The sequence below is a fragment of the Carya illinoinensis genome, chromosome 10, assembly GCF_018687715.1.
Source record: "Carya illinoinensis cultivar Pawnee chromosome 10, C.illinoinensisPawnee_v1, whole genome shotgun sequence".
NCBI lineage: Eukaryota > Viridiplantae > Streptophyta > Magnoliopsida > Fagales > Juglandaceae > Carya > Carya illinoinensis.
In genome coordinates this window covers 3216817-3237462 of record NC_056761.1, presented here as the reverse complement: position 1 = coordinate 3237462, position 20646 = coordinate 3216817, and the positions used below count along the sequence as shown (strand labels likewise).

The window sequence follows — 20646 nt, the reverse complement described above, 5'->3', positions numbered from 1 at the left end:
AAGGATTTCCAACCGAACCACACGTGTGTGTGAAGAGAATTTCTTGGAATTTTTTTTCTTAATAATTTTAATAATTCGAAAGTTATAGACAGATTTATATGTTATGTCTATTATTTTTTTTATAAAATAAATTATTTGGATAGAAAATTGTACAGAACCTTTATTCTTCTTTTGAAAAATCAACAATAATCGTTAATTAAATTGGGCATTATTTACAACATTTTTTTTTTAATTTCCTAAATGAAATGGATAAAGGATGATCGGATTATTTCTTTAGGCCAGATTTGGTTACCAAATATCAAACTATCTCATCTCATTTCATTATTACAATTTATTCAAATTTTCACACAAAATATAACAAACAATTTACTTTTTTAAATTTCAAAACAAAATTAATATTAAAAAAATCATATTATAATAATATTTTATTCGACTTAAGAAAAAAAACAACTCATCTCATTTCATCTGAATCGTGTAACCAAACAAGACATTCTCCATGACAATTACATAACCGAACATGAGTGACTTGAACATTAACACAAAGCACAAATACCGCAGATGCTCTCAAGCATAATCAAGTTAATTTGCTCATTCAATTTTGTATATTCTTTCTTCTTTGCTAGGATTCCATTTAACATATATGCCTATATGTATGCATGATGCATGCATACATACATATATATTTTTTTTATATCCGTGGGTATCTAGGCTAACTTGTGCGCACCTCGACTAATCCCACAGGGCGCTGAAGTTAACGGCCAGGTAAACCTCCAGTGGCCCTGAGGGGACTCAAATTGGTGACTATTAGAAGTAAACCCAAGGCCTGACCAATTGAGTTATCTCTCAAGATTTACATACATACATATGTATATATAATATTTTGGAGTGCGGTCACAAAGGAGAAAAGGGCCTAAAAACAGTCAATCAGACTTGTGAGACCCCAGAGTCAGCAAACAGAAGATGCCGAACCCCATATGAGGATCAAGGCACCATATCCCTCACTAAATTCAGATACACGTGAATGGAAATTTTTCCATTCAAATAATACGACTACTCAGCACACTTCACAGCAAGGTCATTGACAAAATATTGGAGAAGAAAATAATTTGAAGTACCAGTAAATTCCAAATAATCTTGACTTCTTTTCAGTTCAATATCCTCGGAAAGGCATTTGCATTTCCAGTCTTAAATCTAAGCAATGCGCAATAGACTAAGACTTGACCAAAAAGTAGACTTTGCTGTTTCGGCAACCATGCCTAAGCTTTTGAACTACCACCATGATCCCTCTCAACATGCTCCACAAGAGAAACTGGATCACGAAATCCTCTACTACACTTTGGGCAGACATCAATTGTCACCTTCTTCACCCTAGTTCGGCTGCTACTCGCTTCATGGACTTTCTCCACATGCTCCACCAAACTTGTGACCGAGGAGAACTTTGCACTACACTGTGGGCACTCTTCTTGTCCAACTCTGCCGCTACTGCAGCTGTTCTGTCCTATCCCATCCCTTGCAATCTGCAACTTTTGACTTAATTCAGTGCTCAATTTTGCCATCCCTGCTTCAGCTGAGGCTCTAACTGTTGAAGCTGCATTAAGAAAGCTTGTAGTCCACTTGGAGGAAGATGATGTGGGAGCTCGGTTGGGTTTTGACTCTTCTTTTCTACTCCTACTTAAAAGACTCATAAATGGAAAACCTGCTTCTGGCTTCTTTGGTCCAGAGCATTTGTGGTCGGGTCCAAATCTGTGTTTCAAACAATGGTCTACCATGCAGTCCCTGCACTTGATTGTGTTTGAGAATGTTAGGATCTCTCTGCAACCAGGGACGGGGCACTTCTTCTTCTTTGTGACTTTCTCAAAATTTGATGGGTCACACTCAGTGTTGACATGTGTCTCCCAAGTAATGTTTGGGTCTTCATCAGGAATTAGCCGAACTCCTTTAGCACAGAGAGGGCAGACAACAACAGTGACATCCTCTCTGTCAGCTTTTGGACAACTGTGTTTAATGTAGCTCCGATGCTCCAAACAGAAAACCTGTTAAAAATGCCATATTTTAGTAGCAGGAATCAATATTTTATTTTTCTTGGCACTAGATGTCCGGGAACAACGTCCCGACTAATACGATAAATCAATCCATAATTTGAGAAAAATAGGCAGTGCAAGAGATGAATCCATAATTTGAGAAGATCAAGAAATAAAAAACATGATAAAGCCACATCGAAAACAGACATGAAGTAGCAACAATCAATGCCACATAAGAAACTCGAAAAGATTTGGAAGATAGAAGTGCCCATGAAAAATGAATTACTGACTTAATCCGATCAGGGAGGTTATAGAAATCAACAATAGCTATGAACTTAACCAGACTGAAATAAGGATTGATTTGTGAACTGAACCTGTTGGATGAGGGACAAAACCCAGTTCCTTTTAGAACTGGACGCAAGCCTTCTACAATACTAGCAGCACTAAAGAAAAAGCTATTTGATCAACGACATATATCTTCTGTAAAACTACTGTGAAATCAAAGCATTAGAATGATTCCTTTCAGAATAAATGAATAATGGTCATAAGTTCATAACCATAGCTCCCTATAAAAGAGAGACATCACTCCCACAAGCTGATCCAAATTGCCAAGTGATGGTAAATTGAAAACATCGACCACCGACCGATGTGTGCATGTCATGTCGGTGGCCCAGTAGCCCTGATTCCAAACTAGATACAACAACAATTTCATCCTACCACTTCACAGCGTTTCCGAGATCCTCTAAACATGCTCCTATTTGGAGGGTGATGCTATAAAATATGAAGATGAATCATGTAACAAAGCCTGAATGATGGAAAGAGCAAGTACCTATGTTATTTGATCTAGCATTCTACAACAATAAGGCATTGATCATTAAGCATTGGAATCAACCACTTGTAAGTCAGCCCGCGATATGAATTCTTTTTTCCCCAGTAATGTAACCAATCATAGTGGAGAATCTAACAAACTAGGAAATGAATTTAAATACAACAGAACCTTAAAAACTTAAATTTAAAAATCAAATTGAAAGCAAAGTCAGACGCTGATTCGAGAAAGTAGCGGTACCTGGCTGCAGCGATCGCATTTAAACGGCAAGAAATCGATCTGCTTGCAATCTTCGAAGGTGCAATGCTTCCCCAGATCTGGAAATTCCGGAGTTCCCATCAAAATCCGATTCCTACGACCCCGAGAAAATGAAACAAACAAACGAAAAAAAAAAACAAAAGGAACAAAAAAATCAGAAGTAAAAGTCGTCGTATGCAAAGAAACGAAAAGATAGGGAGGGAATTGGAGTTTGAGTTTTCCCAGGAGTTGTTGCGGGATTCAGGAATTGAATGTCGGAAAGCTTCCGCGTATATAGATGGAGGTCGTGGAATCGAGAATACAGTGGTTGGAATTGGAAATCGTACCAAATTCATCTAGACTTGATTATTTCATTTCTATCCTATTATACCATTTCCGCTATATAAAGTTGACCAATAAATTAATAATCGGTCTCCGTCCTGGACTCCTTATTTCATTCAAGTAATTTTGAAATTATTATTAAAAAAAAAAAGTAATTCCGAAATTTTGGAAAAAAAAAAAAAACTCTTTCGGTAATTATCAAATATTATATGGTAGTGCTAAGTATTAATTTTTAATATTATGTTTTACATCTCGATTTTTTTTTCGTCGTACTGTAGGACTGTTCATCTGTTCAAAATTTACCGGATTCCGATTCCAAATTTCGGCCTGGGGGCTAAAACCATGACCTATGCGGTTTGGGTACCGGATTAAAAATCCGATATTCGGTTTCCATTATTCCTTTCTCTCTCTCTCTCTCTCTCTCTCTCTCTCATCTTAGATTCTGAAAATCCTAGCTACCGCCGCTCCAGACTTCATCTTTGCCTTATTCTCTCTCTCTCTCTCATCAGGTGTGTAAACGCTGTCCTTCTCCATTTGAAACTGTCGTCCTCTCCATCTTCTCGTTCTTTGGTTTTTTGTTCTCTTTTTGGTGATTTTGAGTTTTTTTGTTTTTTTTTGTTTTTTTTTGTTTTTTTTTGTTTTAGGGAATGTTTGAGGTTGTGATGGTTTTAGAGTTTGAGTTTTAGAGCTTGAACTTGTCGAGCACTGGTTTTTAGCCTTGGATTTGGATTTTTGGAGTTATAACGCAAATCTGACTAGTATTATTTCTGGGTCGTTACATTTGTTCTATTTCTCTGTTTCTTTTGTGGTGTTTCTTGACAAATTTACTCATGCTTACTTTTTTAATTTTTGATGAAGCTTGTGGGAGTTCTAGGACTACATGGATTTGTTTGTGTTTTGTTGTGGTTCTTTTGGCTATTTCTCTATATGTATGAAAAATATTGTTAAGCACCTCAATTCACTGTGAAAGACATAAAATAATAATAATAATAATAATAATAAATTAAAAAAAAACCAATTGTGAAAATACTTGTTGCCTTTTAATTTTATGATTATATTTAATTATTCTCATGATATATAGATATTAGTTTAATGATAGATGAAATTAGTAGTTGATTTGAGCCTTACATATCAATCTTTGGTTTGTGAATGGTTTCGGTCAATATGATGCAAAATGTTTTGACAAAAGTACAAACAACAGACTAATATACATACTTGTAGTTGCATGTCATGAGTAGGATAGTGTTGAAGCATAAGGTGCTTGTGTAGGAAAAGCAGGGGTTTCAACCTTAATTCAATATATTTGCGTAGGATAGTCTTGAAGCATAATGTGCTTGTGTAGGAAAAGCAGGGGTTTCAACCTTAATTCAATATATTTGCTGGTTGATGTTTTTTTAAAGTTAGAGCCTTTTCCCTTTTAATATATTCATTTGATTAGTATATTCTTTTTAGCCTCTGGATTGTATATTTTTTGCCATCAAGGCACAGGGAAGGAATGCATCAAGGTACTAAAATAAGTTCTTATTTTATTGTTTACCTGGTTGCATTGGCCTTTAAGTTATTGATGTGACCACTTATTTTACTTCCATCAACAGTTTTTTGTGTTTGGAAGGAAACTTAGCAAATATAGCTGGGAAATAATATTTATATAACTATTTGGGTTTATTAAAAACCAATAATTCTTGACCCCCGTTTCCTTTCAAGATGATGGTACTGAATTCTATTCAACTGCTTTCCAAGGTGACTTTCAAATATGGTTAGCTGAAAGGCATAACTTTCCACTGATTTCTAAATAACTCAACTTTGGTCTATCATTTATGTAGGAGTTGATTGAGATTATTGAGTTGATTTATGTAGGGTCTTAACTTTCAAAATAAATTTGTCAATTTAACTTACATTGAGTTGATTGAGATTATTGGATTTGTGAATAACAATACAACTATCAATTCTCTTGCTTCTCTATAGTACTTGAAAGAACAAAGGCTACCTCCTTAGACATTTATACCTCTTCAATCAATTCGTGTGAAGCCAATAACTGAGAGATTGTGCACATTAGGTGGTACTTCAAAGCTCGTCTTTGATGTAATCCAATATCCTTTAATAAAACTTGTTTATTTTTACTTATACATGCTGCCAGTCGTACTTTCATGCATGTTGTCCTGTTCATTGACATAAATCTTGTTAGATATCTATTTATGCTGCACTATGATCTTAATTTGATGGTGATGGATTGATGCTTCATGTGTAAAAAAAATGGTAAATATGTTAACTACCTGTTACTTCATTGCGAAAATGTGACTGTTTTGTGGAATGAGTTATTCGCAAGGGTATACATTACTTGGGTGATGCCTTTTCATGTGGTGGATTTATTGACTAGTTGGGAAGGTGCTGTAGGTTGTGGAGGCAATAAAACTGAGTGGATGATGATTCATTTGTGTTTGTTTTGGTGTTTATGGCTTGAGAGAAACGTGAGGTGCTTCCAAGATTGTGAACGCACTATGGGGGAATTTAGGAATTTTTTCTTTAACATTTTAAATTTTTGCCGAGGAACATAGGTTGGAAATGTAATTTAAATTGCTGTTCCATAAAGAGAAATGTAATTTATCTTATAATTTTGTATTTTGTAATATAATATATAAATAACAAAATAATGTAATATGTAGTGGATTACATGCATTTTAGTTTTTTAGTTTTATATATTTTTATTATTTTGAACAATATTAGAATTATGCTTTTTACTATGACTTGGAAAAAGCTTTCATAAAATATAGGCTTTTATAAAAAAGTATGATTTTCAACATTATTTTTAATAAATATTGTCTTTTACATAAAGGGAATTATGTTCTTTAACATGGATGTTTCTTGAAAAGTCTTTAATATAAATATAGGCATTTTTTTAATGGCTTTTAAACTGCAATATAGACTTTTCTAAAAAAAAAAAACCGAATATAGTTTGGAACTTGAATTTTCGGATTGTAAAAATTCGGATAAATCCGAGCTCCAGACCAGTTCATACCTGGATATATCTGAGTCGGATTTGAAATCTGAATTCCAAACTAGATATATCCAGATATTTGGTCCGATACCCAATTAAACACCCCTTGCACTATTCTTTATATTTCTGTCATATTTTGATTCATTATGATAATCTTGTATTATTCATTAACACTTGGAACTTTTTCTTATAAAAAGTCATGGTCACTTTCATATCAACATAATAGAATAAAAATAAAAGAAGAATGTAATATACAATATTAATCGCCCTTAATCAATTATTAGATGACAGTGGGTATATGTATATATTTTAAGAAAAAAATAATAATTGTACAGTTCAAGAATCAGAATGTGCATTGAGCAAATCGAATAAATTATATTTTATTATTTAAATCGTCTGAATTGCGTTGTTTGGAACAGAGCCCGTCTCATCTTCAAATCTATTGATTCCAACATTTTTTGGACAATTTCTCGATTTATAACGTCACGTCAAATGTTTTGTTCTTTTCTGGTTTTTTTAGGCTTTTTTATATTCCTAGAAGGAATTATCATAATGCTCCGGCTGTAGAGCAGACTACTCGACGTTTCTAACAACGTATGGACCAAAAAAAATCCCATTTACACCACTTGGATTACAAAATTATGATACCCTTTCCATACAATTTTGATGAAAAAATCATCTAAATCATGTCAGTCATGTATTGAGACGGCCAGACCTTCAAATCTGACTTGGGATGCAGGTGGAAACTCATCAACCAATGCCTATATGAAAAACTGAAACAAATTATCCCAGAATTTTCTTGAAACCATATGCCAATAAATACCTATAAAAGCTTGGGCGTAACCACACTAAAATGTACAGACCGATGAAGAACATTCCACTTTTAACTCATCAAGGACCATACAACTTTTTATGGCCAATATAGTGCAATGTCTGGACATAACCAAGAATTAAAGAAAAAATATAGGCATAAAACCATCCAACTCAAAAACTTTAGAAACAGTTAAAAGAGTATAAAAAAAACGAAACATACAAACCCTTAACTGAAATAGAAAGCATCTCTTTAACTAGAAACATATACTAAAGAGGTCCTCTAATAGCTCACTGCCGTTGTACCAAAACTCCGGTCTCAAGCCTCGACCCTCTCAGGCTCCTCCAGGATTAGCTTGCCGACTGGTTTTGCCAACAGATCTGTATGCTCTTGGAATGGAGACTTTGTGAAGCGAGTTTCCCTCCAGAATTCGGGTGTAAGGAACCCATAGGTTTTCAGCAGGCAATCAAAAGTTGCCTGTTGAGAAAGAGAGAAAAAAAAAATCATGATCCATTTATTTATAAATAGCACATTAGATCCTCTAAATTATCTTTCATGTCCCCAATTAGCATTTAAATATTATTTGACAACCACACCCATAAAATGGGGTAAAATTAGTATTTCTATGAGCAGAACGTCCTATTGGTATCAAATTAATACTATGCTTGTAATAAAAACCAGACTTCACTAATCTTACGAATAAAACTTCTTGATTACCTGTAAAAAAGAAAAGACTTCACTAACTGTTATATGAAGTGCTACCGCAAAAGAAACTTGTAAAAAAATGCCACTGGTACAAAAAGATAACAATGCAGGATAGCAATAGAAAGCATGGAGGAATTAAATGCCTCTATCTGCATACAAGAAAATGACGTGTAATACAAAAGTAGCATATTCAAGGCAGTTGTGATCCTTTCAAGAACTTAACCAGATAGTTCTCAATTAAAAAAATATTTTTTAGTCCAGAAAAGGTTATGGCTGAGGAGCTTGATCTGATCATAATCTACTCGATATCAACTAAAAGCTCAAGCTCCAGGTCTTCAGATCTTACTAAACCCACATTATTACAGAAAAGAGAAACTTTACAAAACTGAAGAATTCGTAATTTGAAGAGTGCAAACCACTGAATCGACTATCACAACAACAGACTCAACCGTAAATCCATGATTGCATATGATACAGACAGGCGAAACCAAAACACAATTAAATATAAGAACTTAGAGCAAGTTAAAAAGATTAAAAACAGAGCTAATACACAAATAGAGAATCAAATAGTCCATTCAATTTAACCAAAAATGTATTAACAAAGTAATGCCCAAGATATCTCACACAAAGTCCAGTGCCAGCCCTCACTAACACACACAGACATGCATGTACTGTTTTATGTGTAGGTGGTGAATTGTATCACGCTTTATCTCACTAGTGCACCCCTCGACTGCCTCTCATTTTCATACTTTCACTTCGGCTTCTATCTCACCATGTAAAAATCATCAAGGTCCAACAATTTAAGAGAACAACAAAACATATTTAAACAAAATAATTACCATTAAATTATTACAGACCTACGTAAATTAAGGCGATAAACTGAAATCGGAAGATGATTTAACATTTAGCAATGAACAATATACAGTAATTCAAAGTAATTAATTTCTATCCAAACCCATTAAATACCTAAAAGGAACTACACCTAAGACGAATAGAGATTCCACGAATTAAAAATCATCAAATAATACACATATTTTTCTTATTTTGGAATGCCCGGGAACAATTAAAATAAATCTATAAATGAAAGAGACGAACCTTTACGAAGTTGCCGAGGGTTTTAGTTGAACCTCTCGACGAGGTAAATACATCATCGATCCCGGCGAACTGCAGGACCTTCTTCGGAACCCTAGCTGCCACAATCCCGGCCCCTCGTGGCGCAGGTACCATGCGCACCGTGACGGACCCACACTTCCCGGTCACCTTACACGGCACTGTATGGGGTTTCCCGATCTTGTTCCCCCAGTAACCCCTCCGCACGGGGATCACGGAAAGCTTAGCCAGTATGATGGCACCACGAATGGCCGTGGCGACCTCCTTGCTGCACTTGACGCCAAGTCCGACATGGCCGTTGCTGTCACCGACGACAACAAAGGCCTTGAATCGGGTCCTCTGTCCGGCCCGGGTCTGCTTCTGGACCGGCATGATTTTCATGACGTCGTCCTTGAGGCCAGGGCAGAGCTGGTCGATGATCTGGTGCTCCTTGATGGGGAGGGAGTGGAGGTAGATCTGCTCAAGGGACTTGATCTTATCGGACTTCACGAGACGGCCGAGCTTCGTTACCGGCACCCACTTCTCCTCCTCGTCACGGCGGGGACGACGACGGCCACCTCGTCCACGATCTCCTCTTGAGCGACCACCACCGAACCCTCTACCAAAGCCACCGCGTTCTCCTCCTCGCTCAGCCATGGTTGGCAATCGGGGAAGCTAGGGGATTAAATACTCAGAGAGGGCCAGGGATAGAGATTGTGAGAATTGAAACCTGAGTATACGAGAAGCTTTTATACGTGAAGGTGGGAGAGGGGCTAGGGTTTTAAGGATGGATTAGGGTGGTGTTTGGTTACGAAGGTGAGTGAAGACTGGAGTGGATTAAGTAGCTGGCTCTGTCACTGTGGGGATTACTTTTTTCTATCTGGGATCTGTTTTTATTTCTTTTGGGATGAAGTCCGTGGGCCGAGAGTGGACCGCGTGGCTGTTCTATGGTTGTTTCTCTGTATTCATACAACATACAAAGTCCTTAAAGATATTGGGCTGAGCTCCTGGTTTTAGTTTTCGGCTTTTTGGTTTTAGGCTTTACTTGACGTCTGGATCACTCAGAATTCTACTCCATATCAGTCGCTTTTTTTAAAAGAAAGTAGTTAAAATCATAAGAGGAGGAAGGTCCAACCGTACTCAAAAGAAGAGTTTGGTCATTGCTTAATGTGAGCAAGTCCATCGTTAATGTTTGAGAGTTGGGCACATGGAAAAGAGGCTCCTAATTAAAGATTAGGGTATTATTGGTCCAATCCAATTCAAGGGGCCATGGATTGAAAATTGAAAAATGCTTTGGAGCGGTCGATCTTTATTGACCGATAAACAGTCTCAATTAAATTTTGACATATCACTTATTTCACATTAAGCCTATGGAGTGTGTCACACTAGATGATTAATCTGCATGACCCCAGACCCCTCACGTTTCATGTTCTTAGTTTTGTTGCCGTCACCAAGCATCTCCGCCGTCGCCCATCTTTGTCGCTGATCTCCCCCATCTCTGTCGATCATCTCCAAAATCAAATCAAAATCAATCAACAATCAAAATCAGGAAGAAACCCATCTCTGCTTGGTTGCCAAGAAAATTCAAGAAGAAAAAAATAGAAAAATCGGAATAAGAAATTAATCAAATCACACACATTTCAGTGGTGCCCTAATTGCTTCCAACATTTTCTTATCAACCAAACAAAACTGAAGCCAACACAAATCGATTCGAACTCTAGTAGGAAAAAAACAACATCAACCTTTGATTTCCATAATATAAGTCATAGGCTAGAAAAGAAAATGATCCAAAATCAAATGGTCGTTAAAACTTGAAGAACATGACCAATGTAAAAAAAAAAAAAAAACCCTAAAATGGAGAGGTACGTCATCTGGGTTTCGTGGGAGAGAATGGAGAGAGGAGGTTCCTCGTGCGACGACGGAGGGAGAGGGCGTTCCTCATGCGACGACAGAGAGAGGGGTACATTCCTCGTGCAACGACGGAGAAATGAGGCAATTTTGGGTTGAGTCTGTGGGGAGAAAATAGAGAGATGGAATTGTGCGTAATATTGTCGTGGCGAAGTGGGTTGTGTGGCTTCTACGAAGATGGAGAGAGGAGGCGATTTGGGTGGCAGAGACAGGGAGTCGACTGATGTTGCAAATCTGAATTATGGGAGAATGAGAGAATGAGATGGGAATCATGTGATGGATCTAGCGTGCATGCGGTGGGGGCACAAGTTATGAATGGTGAGGAGGCTACGTGGAAGTTAGCTATTGGGGGCTGTTTATTGAAGATAAATAGATTGATCGCTTTAAAGATTAACTCTTGAAAATTTTAGTCCATCCTTTTTGTCAGACTAAACCGAATTATTAGTTGTTAGTCCAATAGGTTCGATTCAGTCCATGAATATTTTTTCTCTCTTTTCTTTTTTTGTAGACAAATTAATATAAAAAAAAATTAATTAAATTAGTAAAATCAAAATTAAGTGAGCTCTTTAATATAGATTATGTAACCAATTTATTAAAAAAGTAATTAATTATATTTATATTTATGATGTTAATAGATACTAACTTAGTACTTTAGTATTCATAATAGCCTATATTAAAATTCTAACATTTTATCTATAGTTAATGAATATTAAATAATTTCATTGTCCATAGATTATTCATACTTACTTGCAACTTAAGAAAAATCTAATTATTTTAATTAAGTGTAAATGGTAAGAGTATGTATCTACATATAATAACATATATTATCACATGATATATTAGCACTTAATTGGTAGTATATATTATTTTAAATATTATATAGTCCATGGTGATATATTAGATGAAAATTAATGTATAATTAACTTGATATATATATATATATATATAATATTTAAAAAATCTATAATTCGAAAGTACATACTCGTTTAATTCTCAATTTTAAAACAAATTGTAATTTATTCTTTCATTCAAATATATATGATGGCTGAGATAGACCAAAATTAAATGACGTGGCAGGATGTTAAGAGCATAATTTTAAAGGAGACACTTTAATTTTTTAATAAAAAAAATGGTAGGTTTAGAAGTAAAATTGAATATTTTGATAATTAATCTAGCAGCGATCAATCGCGACGCTGTTGGTAATTCTGGCAGCGATCACGATTGTGGGTGTCATAGCAGGCATCGTTGCTCGGCTGTGTGTTGGAAGACATTTCAGAAGAAATTAACGGGGAGAACGACATGGAGGGATGGGTAGAAAGGAGGTGTAGGAGCTGCATCAATGGTGAAGTACTTCCAGCTGCAACCCCTACAGAGGAGGCAAAACCGACGAAGCAAAAAAATGAAGGTAGAGATAGCTGAAATCCAGTACGTGAGTGGTCCTATTCCCTAATCACAGAGCTTTAGCGCAATGAAGACAAAGCATGCATATATTATTTTATTTTTTACTATTAGCAACTAAATGATGTATGTCCCTTACAACTCATGACAATTAATTGCTTTCCAGATGAATTGGGTTTTGATCAGTCTTCCTTTCTTTCTGTATGAGAGTTTCATTTTTCCTTTTTGTGACGGGATAAGTGTCCAGCTAGCTCCACTAATGCAAAACTTCTCTTTATGTAGCTAAATTTCAGCATTTTATGCTAGCAGGGGAAACGCGTAAAAGCTAAAATCTGTTGAACACATGAACAGATTTTGGCCAACAACGTACGCGAGCATTTGTTGGAGTACTTATAATTCTCCTTCGCTCACATTGAATAATGATCTCTCATTTTTATTATACGAGTTGTGTTGATTTGATAAATTTTAAGGATCGATCTCATAAATTACCAGTTACATACATAAATAGTAGCCACGAACAACGTGTCACGTATCAATAAAATGATAAAAGTTTTAAAATATAAGACAAAAAATGATAACATATATATATATATATATATATTAATTATAAATGGCATGTGATCAGTGTCATATTGTACAATGGCTTTCTTCGGGGCACCGTGGGGATACAATGCCTTTGTCAGCCAATTTCACATTACGACACACAGCTTTTGCTATTTTCCCTTCACCACCAGATTCCAAGTTAATATTTTGCAACAAAACCCCCCGACATGGAAAGCTCTTGCTGCAATCGAATTTAATAGCCACATCAGAAGCGCTTGTCCCCTGAATGTTCTCATAAATCACATTTTCTACTTGAACAGCTGAGTCCTGCGGTAATTAAATCAATTATTGCAAGCATATATTTTGTCAATTACAGAGATTATCATGAAAATATATATATATATATATATATATATATATATGTGTGTGTGTGTGTGTGTGTGTGTGTTAGATATTTCTTGCTCTATGTACATGATGTGGACTTGTGGGACAAACATTCTTTTACCTGTTCTTTGCATGCGTGGTCTTGGTCACAGTAGTTTTGGTCTATTATTATTGGGTTAGTCACATTATCCATTTCAATGTTCTGGAATTTGATGTTGCTTGCACTTCCTGACCCTCCCTGATCAATGTCAGACAAATTAATTAGACGAATGGACTTGAGTGCACTTGCTATATTATAATTAATTACACTCAGGACATCATAAGACAAATATAGACGTACGCATGAAGCGAGTTCTACAACTTTTAATACCATCCACGTAAATTTTTCTAGCAACATTAATAAATGTTCATATTAATGTTGTAATAATTAGCCCCCTCTCATATATCTATCTCTCTCCTCCCACCCTCTACATTGGAGATTTTGATCCAAGAAAGAGAGAATATTATATATAAAAAAAACAAATAAAAAGAGTAGCATCAAGTACGACCTGCCATGTCTTGATCCTCACTCCATTTGTGGCTCCAGAAAGCCTAGCTCGATCCACCAATATTTCTGATACATGAGCTTCCGAATTTCCAGAGCCCAAGCTGCCGATACTGATCAGATAGTCATGATCATGATCATGACCAAAATAATATTAGGACAGAATTAATTGATTGATATCATGGAAGTACTACTGGAGCTCATGTACAGTATAGAGAGTTTGAAACCTGATTCCATGACCTGGTCCACAGGCTATGTTCATGGCTAGCACCTTTCGGCATCCATTTACAATAGAAATACAATCATCACCTTTTCAAACATAAGAAATATTGATGATCAATGGATCAAATTATATAAGGATCCGTACTTACGTGCATGCATGGCTTTAGTCAGTTCAATTTAATTACTAGATTAAATTAGTCACATATATATATATATACACATGAATGCATACCTGTTCGTATAACACAGCTTGATATGAGGATGTTTTGAGTACGTGTAACATGAATTCCATCTGTGTTGGGGCTTTTCTCTGGAGAAGTTACAATCAGATAGGAAGCTCGAACATTCATGCATTTTTCAAAAGAAACATGCATTTGTTGGGCGTTTTGGATCTTCAGGTTGTTCACAATCAAATTTGTGCATTGATAGAAGGTTATTGCCTGCCAATTCCGAAGACGTAAATGCATATATAATTGCCAGATCGAAGATCAATGAAGGAAATAATTTTAGTCATGGTTTACTAATATTCTATAATATGATCACACATTAGTCAGTAAAACAAACAATATTTATTAGTCAATGCATGTATTAATAATGTAACGCTAGCTGCTCAAGAATCAAGACACATAAAAGAAATTAATTCCCCAATAAATAAAGGAAGAAAAAAACATACCGTCGGTGCATGCTTGCAAGGCTGCCACATACAATATTGAAACATGAATAGGAATCGTCATCAGCACTTTTGAATATTGGGGCAAAGAATTAAGAATTAATTGATGAAAACATAAATATTTATATAAATATATATAAGGTACGTAGCTAGCTAGCTAGCTTGGCTTGCATCTATACCAGAGTTTTATTGATTTTGCATGAGTTTTGCCACCATATTTTCCCATTGCCATCGATGGTTCCACCACCTTCGACTATTAAATTTTCAACTCTCTCAATCACCAACCAGTACCTGCCATCTTCGCTGTAGTCTGATTGATCCTCAGATGCTTCTATGGTTCCATAAATCTGATCACGATTTTAATATATATATATATATATATATATATATATATATAATTATTATTCATTTATTGATATTATATACTTCTTGAAATCTTTGAAAAACAGATTTATGATGTCTGATATATACATGATCGATATATATACCTGCATAGTAAGAACAGATTTGCAAGGACCTGAGAATCTGATTGGCTTAAGACCATATTTTTTAGGAGGCACCACCAGAACAACAACTCCTTCAGATGATGAGCACGCTACCTCCCAAGCCCTCTTAAATGCCTGAAATTAGCTAGAACCATGGTTATATCTAAAGAATATTCCTATATATATATATAAAGGAAGAAGATCAGAGTTTGCATGCATCCATGCCCGCCTACATCAAAATTTTATATAAAATATTAATTTTAAATAACAAATAATATTTATGTACGCAATTGTTTTACAACTCGATCGTTTTACAGTTAATTAGTGTCACTTTATAAAATATATTCTATTTGAATTTCAAATTTTAGATAAACACACTCCATTTAAAAGAAAAGTAATTAAGATCAAATAAATACACACACATATAATATATATATATATATATATATATATATATATATATATATATATATATATATATATTGTGTACGTGTGATTACTTGTTAGATTAGCATTAGACGGCTTGCACGGCTGCCAATGTGTATTAATTCATGTGCTCAAAGCATCAAGTCCCGTACTGCCACGTACATATAGATGATTATTAATTATTGGTTGTAGTCCAATAAAAGGAATCACAAAAAAACTTGAAGGAAAGACGACCTAGGTTATAACGTAATTCAAGCAAAATATACAATAATTATTTGAATTTTTAGGGATAAATATAAGATCGGCACGTACCTCTGTGTCGTCATCATGAGTACCATCTTCACCTTGAGCTCTAAAATCGTTCACATTAATTACTGTTTTAACCGACGAAGAAATGCTATCCAGTACTCTATGATCAAGCGGCCTCTTCAAACTCAGGACATCATGAGTTATTTCCTCGACCAAGTCCTCCTTAAACTCGTCGTTCAAAATGATGGTACTCATGAAGTTATACGAAGGATATGCTTGAGAATCATACCCATGATGAAATTCATGATCATGATGATCAGTACCATAAGGACCAAGCAGGTGACGATCGTCTTCCAGTAGTACCTGCGAAGCGCTGCTATAACATGAAATAATATTATTAAAAGAGATCATCGTCATCATCATCATCATAAACAAAAATGGGAGCAGATGATCATGTCTTTGTTGCCCCATTATTAATTCGCCTTTAACTTGTGTGTGGAAGAGGAAAGATAATCCAAAGCGCAAGGAATTATCTCGATGAGAATCATGAGATCGTTATGGCTTGGTATTGAAGTGAGAAGCACGTCACGATATGATCAGCTTTTGTTTTTATTACATGTGTTATATATATATATATATATATATAGAGTATTGGAAACTAGTGAAGTTGTTGATACGAAAAAAAATCAAGAACATACATGCGCAATTAATGGCAGCACAGCAAGGAAAGAGAAAGAATACACTAGAGGAAAATGCAGAGAAATATTCCAGTGTACAATTTTTGTCTTGTAATTTTTTGTTTGCTTGTACAACCACTTTCTTTTCCTTTGTTTTTTTGTCAAGGTTGTTAGCTAAAGAGGTAATGAAGAATCTATACGATGGCAGTCACATGCTTTTGTATGCTTATATAAGCGTTCTTTTGTATAGACATTTTATCAAGCATGTAAAAGGAGAAACTTTCTTCCATACTTTTTTTTTCTTTCATCGCCCAGCACACAGTTTGTTTGATCCTGCACACACTCTTGATTCTTGCTCACATTTGGTTGCATTTCTTATGAGTTAATCTTCGCATCAGCCACTGTTTGGCTTCAACCATTGCACACCTGACGTGTTAGACCGGGTTCACTAATAATGAACCGGTTCTGTATCTTAGCCACTCCCCTCCCCCCCAACCCCTCTCCTCTCTCCCCTCTCGAATTCAACAACCCCCTTCTTCCTCATATCCCTTTTGCCTGTGAAACCCTCAATCCCCTCACATTTCTAATCCCTTTATTGTTCTTCACTGTGAATCCCTCACATTTATTCTTCTTCTTCTTCTTCACATTTCTTCTTCTCTGTGAATTGCGGAGTGGGGCTAAAGAAGTCGAGACCTTTATCGAATTTGCTTCTCTGGGAAGCGTGGAACTCAGGTTTGATTTCAATACCTTCTCCTTCTCCTTCTCTGTGATTCTATCAACCCCCTCATGTGCATTGTGATTTTGAGACCCTTTCATTCGCTTACACTGTAATTTCCCACCCAATGTGATTTCCCCATCTCAATCACGTGACAATGTTAGTCCAGACACTACGAAACCGTGTCTAGAGATCTTTGAGAGAGGTAAGCTTTTTAAAACTTTTGGGAAAACCATTGTTGCTCTGATTCTAGGGTTTAGGCATGCATTCCTTGTTTTCTTTGTGTTTACTCCATCTTTGTTTATCTCTAGGGTTTAGGTATATTATCTGTAAATTAGTGGTATTAGCTTGAAATTAAGGTATTTTGTGATGCACTAATTTGTGATGCATTTGACAATCTGTAAACCCTCTGATCTTGGTATGCCGATAATCTGTAAACCCACGATTGTTGTAATGCACCCTAAACCCATGAGAGGTACCATAGGCAGCATAACCCAGGTTTTGCCCCATATGGAGTAATTACAAGTATTTTTCATAGGTTGTACTGATATTGGTGGGGAAACTCCTATTACAAAAACTTGATATTGGTGAGGAAACTTAATTACTTACCCATAAAAGATATTATACTGGAAACAAATATAAATATCCCAATTCTATAAAAGATATTGTATTATGTAGTTAGTTGTAGAGAATTATTTAAATAGCTTTTATGCTTGCTTAACTTGTGTTTTTGTCTAGCCAAGCATAACTGCCCAAACCTTTTGGAGACTCCAAGTTGAAAAGTAAGAAAAAAGAATTTTTTGTCTTTGGATGTCAATCAAAACTACAAAGCTGCAACTCCCTTGTGTATGTAGCGTAGCCAATGGTAACCATCTTGTCCAAGATGGCAAGAGAGATCACTTGTGAGTCCTCAGTGACAGCATGTTGAAGAACCTAATACACTCGTTCGGGAGTTTGCATGCATATCCATTGTTTTGTTCATGGTCTATGCTAATTGGTTAGGACGTTAGCCTACAATCAATAGAATACATTTTGCCTTATATTGTACTGTAGCACCTGTTGAACCCAAGATTTCAAGTTTTGTGTAATTATATATTTACACATGAATTTTGATGATAACAAATGAATTCAAAGAATAAAGAAGTCTCAAGTTCAAGTTATCTACACAATGGAGTCAAGCACATCAAGGAAACAAGCATGAGCAAGAAGGGAACAAGTTCACATTAAAATTATAGAGTAATGTTATAAATCTCTTCAAAATTCGAAATTAGGATTAATGCTCAAAATTAATATTTTATCATAAAGCATTAAAATACATTTTCCACATGTGCATGAATATTTTTGAAAATTAAATTTGAAAATTTTGAAAGATGATTGATTGTCATCTTTTGCATGTGCATGCCTTGATTAAAGGATTGAACTTTGAAAATATTAAAGATGATTGATTGTCATCTTTCACATGTGCATGTTTTATTTGAATATTTTCAAAAGTGATTGATGCTTTTTTAGACTTATACAAAAGGTAGATGATTTTGTTTGAAAAATTTGAAAAGTAAAGTGTGCTCATTTTGTTATATACAAAAAGTAAAAGATTAGCTTTGAATTGTTTGAAAAGGAAAGTGTGCTCATTTTGTCATATGCCAAAAGTAAAAGATTAGGTTTGATTTTTTTGAAAAAGTGAATGATGTTGTCTTTGACAATTGAAAAAGAAGAACCTTTTATTTGAATTTTTTGAAAAATTGAATGATGTTGTCTTTGACATGTGAATCTTTTTAAATTTGAATATGAAGTCTCATATGTCTATAAATAGATCATTTGAGAGCTTCACATTTACAACATCCAGAGCATACAACATTCATTCAAAGCTTTCATTCTCTCTTCTCTAAGCATTGAGCATTAATCCTTGTTCATTTTGAGAGATATAGTTTAAGCTGTATTGTTCTTATTTCACTCATTGAGGAGTGTTTTCTGATAACCTACCCACTATCAGCTTTTGTATCAGAAAAATGGTGTGTATAACCCTTGTGCGTGTAGAAAATATTCTACACGGGGAATAGTTGAATCACCACGTGAAAGGTGATTGCAAGTGTGGAGGGTGTTCTACACGGATCCTTTGTAGCGGTGTTGTTCAAAGGTGTAATAAGTTTCTATCTCCACCTGAAGGAGGTTGAATAGTGAATTTGGGAATCCTCAAGGGGTAGCTTGAGGCGAGGACGTAGGCAGTGGAGCCGAACCTCGTTAACATACAAAGTTTACTTCTCTCTTACCCTTACTCTTTATATTTATTGTTATTTCATATTTTGTTTATATTTTATATTATATATTTGATTTAAATTGTTATTTTTTTAAATACAACTCAATTCACCCCCCCTCTTGTGTTAGTCATCTGGGCAACAGCACCAAATGGCTTCATAAGCAAATGCCCATTATTCTTGAAAGAGATAAATGTTAGAATATTATTTCTATCAACTAAGCTAATGAAAATTGTTCTTATGCTAACTCATCTTGGATTATTTCCCCACTTTTGTTTTGAACTAATTTCCTAAAACTTGCAGGAAGGACTGAGGTTCTACTCATTGCTGCCTATGGCCAGGGCTTGAAGAAGCTAAACTCATCATGCATGTCAGAAGAATTGGAGCCTAACAATGGCAAGTTGCCCTAGCATCTCTCGTTAACTACATCTAGATGTTGATGTGCCAGATGTGCTGTGACTGCTTATTAAATGAGAAGTGGACCGACTAACATAGCAGCACAAAAGACTCCTATTGGAGTTTTGTTGAATCTTGTGTAATGAAAACAGCTTGTGCACTTCAATCGACTTTGTAAACTTTAGGTGAAGTCTTGTGTAGTTGTGTTGCTCAATTATGATCATATAATCCAGAATTCACGCTAGTTTTCTTTTTTGGTTTTTTTTATCTCTAGCTATTGAAATTGGGATGTTTAATCATGCACTTCAAGTATTGCTTTTTGCATAAGTTGAGTTGTAGCTTTTTGCTGCTTTTTTCAGTTGGAGGAGCATTATTGACCTCCATGACTAACCTAAAAGTAAAAACAACTAAAAATTCATTACTGAACAAGAAACCAAAAAAATTATCTGACCATAATTATATTCGACAATGGATGAAGCACAACATTTGCTTTTTCATTGAAATTAACCACAAGAGTGCATCTTTTGAAATTAACCACATGTTCATGAACTAAATGCCATCAAGTACAAGAACATATTCCCATAACTTAAAATCATTCCAGTTATACAAATACAGTGGCTATCTAAATACATAACATGAATGGATTTTTGAGATCCAATCAAAATCTTTGCAAAAAGAGTAATATCTTCAATGAATCCTTAGTCATTCCAACACCATAGTTAGAGATGTAGCCGCCCATTGTAGAGCCATA

General features: G+C 35.3%; 3 protein-coding genes and 1 long non-coding RNA gene across 4 annotated transcripts; 1 reads left to right on the top strand and 3 right to left on the bottom strand.

Moving 5' to 3' along the window:
• Positions 1 to 1102: 1102 nt before the first annotated feature.
• On the bottom strand, positions 1103 to 3489 carry LOC122280078 (zinc finger AN1 and C2H2 domain-containing stress-associated protein 16-like). The gene is made up of 2 exons (XM_043091031.1): positions 3088 to 3489; positions 1103 to 2033 (listed from the first exon to the last, which is right to left on the bottom strand). Exons 1-2 carry the CDS (start codon positions 3184 to 3186, stop codon positions 1257 to 1259), a joined length of 876 nt encoding a protein of 291 aa, XP_042946965.1. The 5' UTR covers positions 3187 to 3489; the 3' UTR covers positions 1103 to 1256.
• A 3788-nt stretch (positions 3490 to 7277) lies between these two features.
• LOC122279393 (40S ribosomal protein S2-3-like) lies at positions 7278 to 9770 on the bottom strand. The gene is made up of 2 exons (XM_043090027.1): positions 9033 to 9770; positions 7278 to 7709 (listed from the first exon to the last, which is right to left on the bottom strand). The coding sequence occupies exons 1-2, from the start codon at positions 9681 to 9683 to the stop codon at positions 7551 to 7553; spliced, it is 810 nt and encodes a 269-aa protein (XP_042945961.1). The 5' UTR covers positions 9684 to 9770; the 3' UTR covers positions 7278 to 7550.
• A 2974-nt stretch (positions 9771 to 12744) lies between these two features.
• On the bottom strand, positions 12745 to 16458 carry LOC122278258 (polygalacturonase-like). Its single transcript, XM_043088416.1, has 9 exons — positions 15919 to 16458; positions 15184 to 15315; positions 14875 to 15042; positions 14699 to 14719; positions 14258 to 14465; positions 14031 to 14112; positions 13808 to 13916; positions 13381 to 13497; positions 12745 to 13202 (listed from the first exon to the last, which is right to left on the bottom strand). The coding sequence occupies exons 1-9, from the start codon at positions 16324 to 16326 to the stop codon at positions 12960 to 12962; spliced, it is 1488 nt and encodes a 495-aa protein (XP_042944350.1). The 5' UTR covers positions 16327 to 16458; the 3' UTR covers positions 12745 to 12959.
• A 348-nt stretch (positions 16459 to 16806) lies between these two features.
• On the top strand, positions 16807 to 20148 carry LOC122278259. Its single transcript, XR_006229318.1, has 2 exons — positions 16807 to 17264; positions 19803 to 20148. It is a non-coding gene; the product is annotated as an uncharacterized LOC122278259 (long non-coding RNA).
• Positions 20149 to 20646: the final 498 nt, after the last annotated feature.

Bases quoted from the DNA above. Each gene is read 5' to 3' on its own strand.
- LOC122280078 (XM_043091031.1), bottom strand. From the start codon at position 3,186: ATGGGAACTCCGGAATTTCCAGATCTGGGGAAGCATTGCACCTTCGAA. The intron at 2,034-3,087 runs GTACCGCTACTT...CATTTTTAACAG, and splicing joins AATGCGATCGCTGCAGCCAG to GTTTTCTGTTTGGAGCATCG.
- LOC122279393 (XM_043090027.1), bottom strand. From the start codon at position 9,683: ATGGCTGAGCGAGGAGGAGAACGCGGTGGCTTTGGTAGAGGGTTCGGT. The intron at 7,710-9,032 runs GTTCGTCTCTTT...CTTTCTCAACAG, and splicing joins CCCTCGGCAACTTCGTAAAG to GCAACTTTTGATTGCCTGCT.
- LOC122278258 (XM_043088416.1), bottom strand. From the start codon at position 16,326: ATGGGGCAACAAAGACATGATCATCTGCTCCCATTTTTGTTTATGATG. The intron at 15,043-15,183 runs GTATATATATCG...AATCGTGATCAG, and splicing joins AATCTGTTCTTACTATGCAG to ATTTATGGAACCATAGAAGC. The intron at 14,466-14,698 runs GTATGTTTTTTT...CGGAATTGGCAG, and splicing joins CTTGCAAGCATGCACCGACG to GCAATAACCTTCTATCAATG.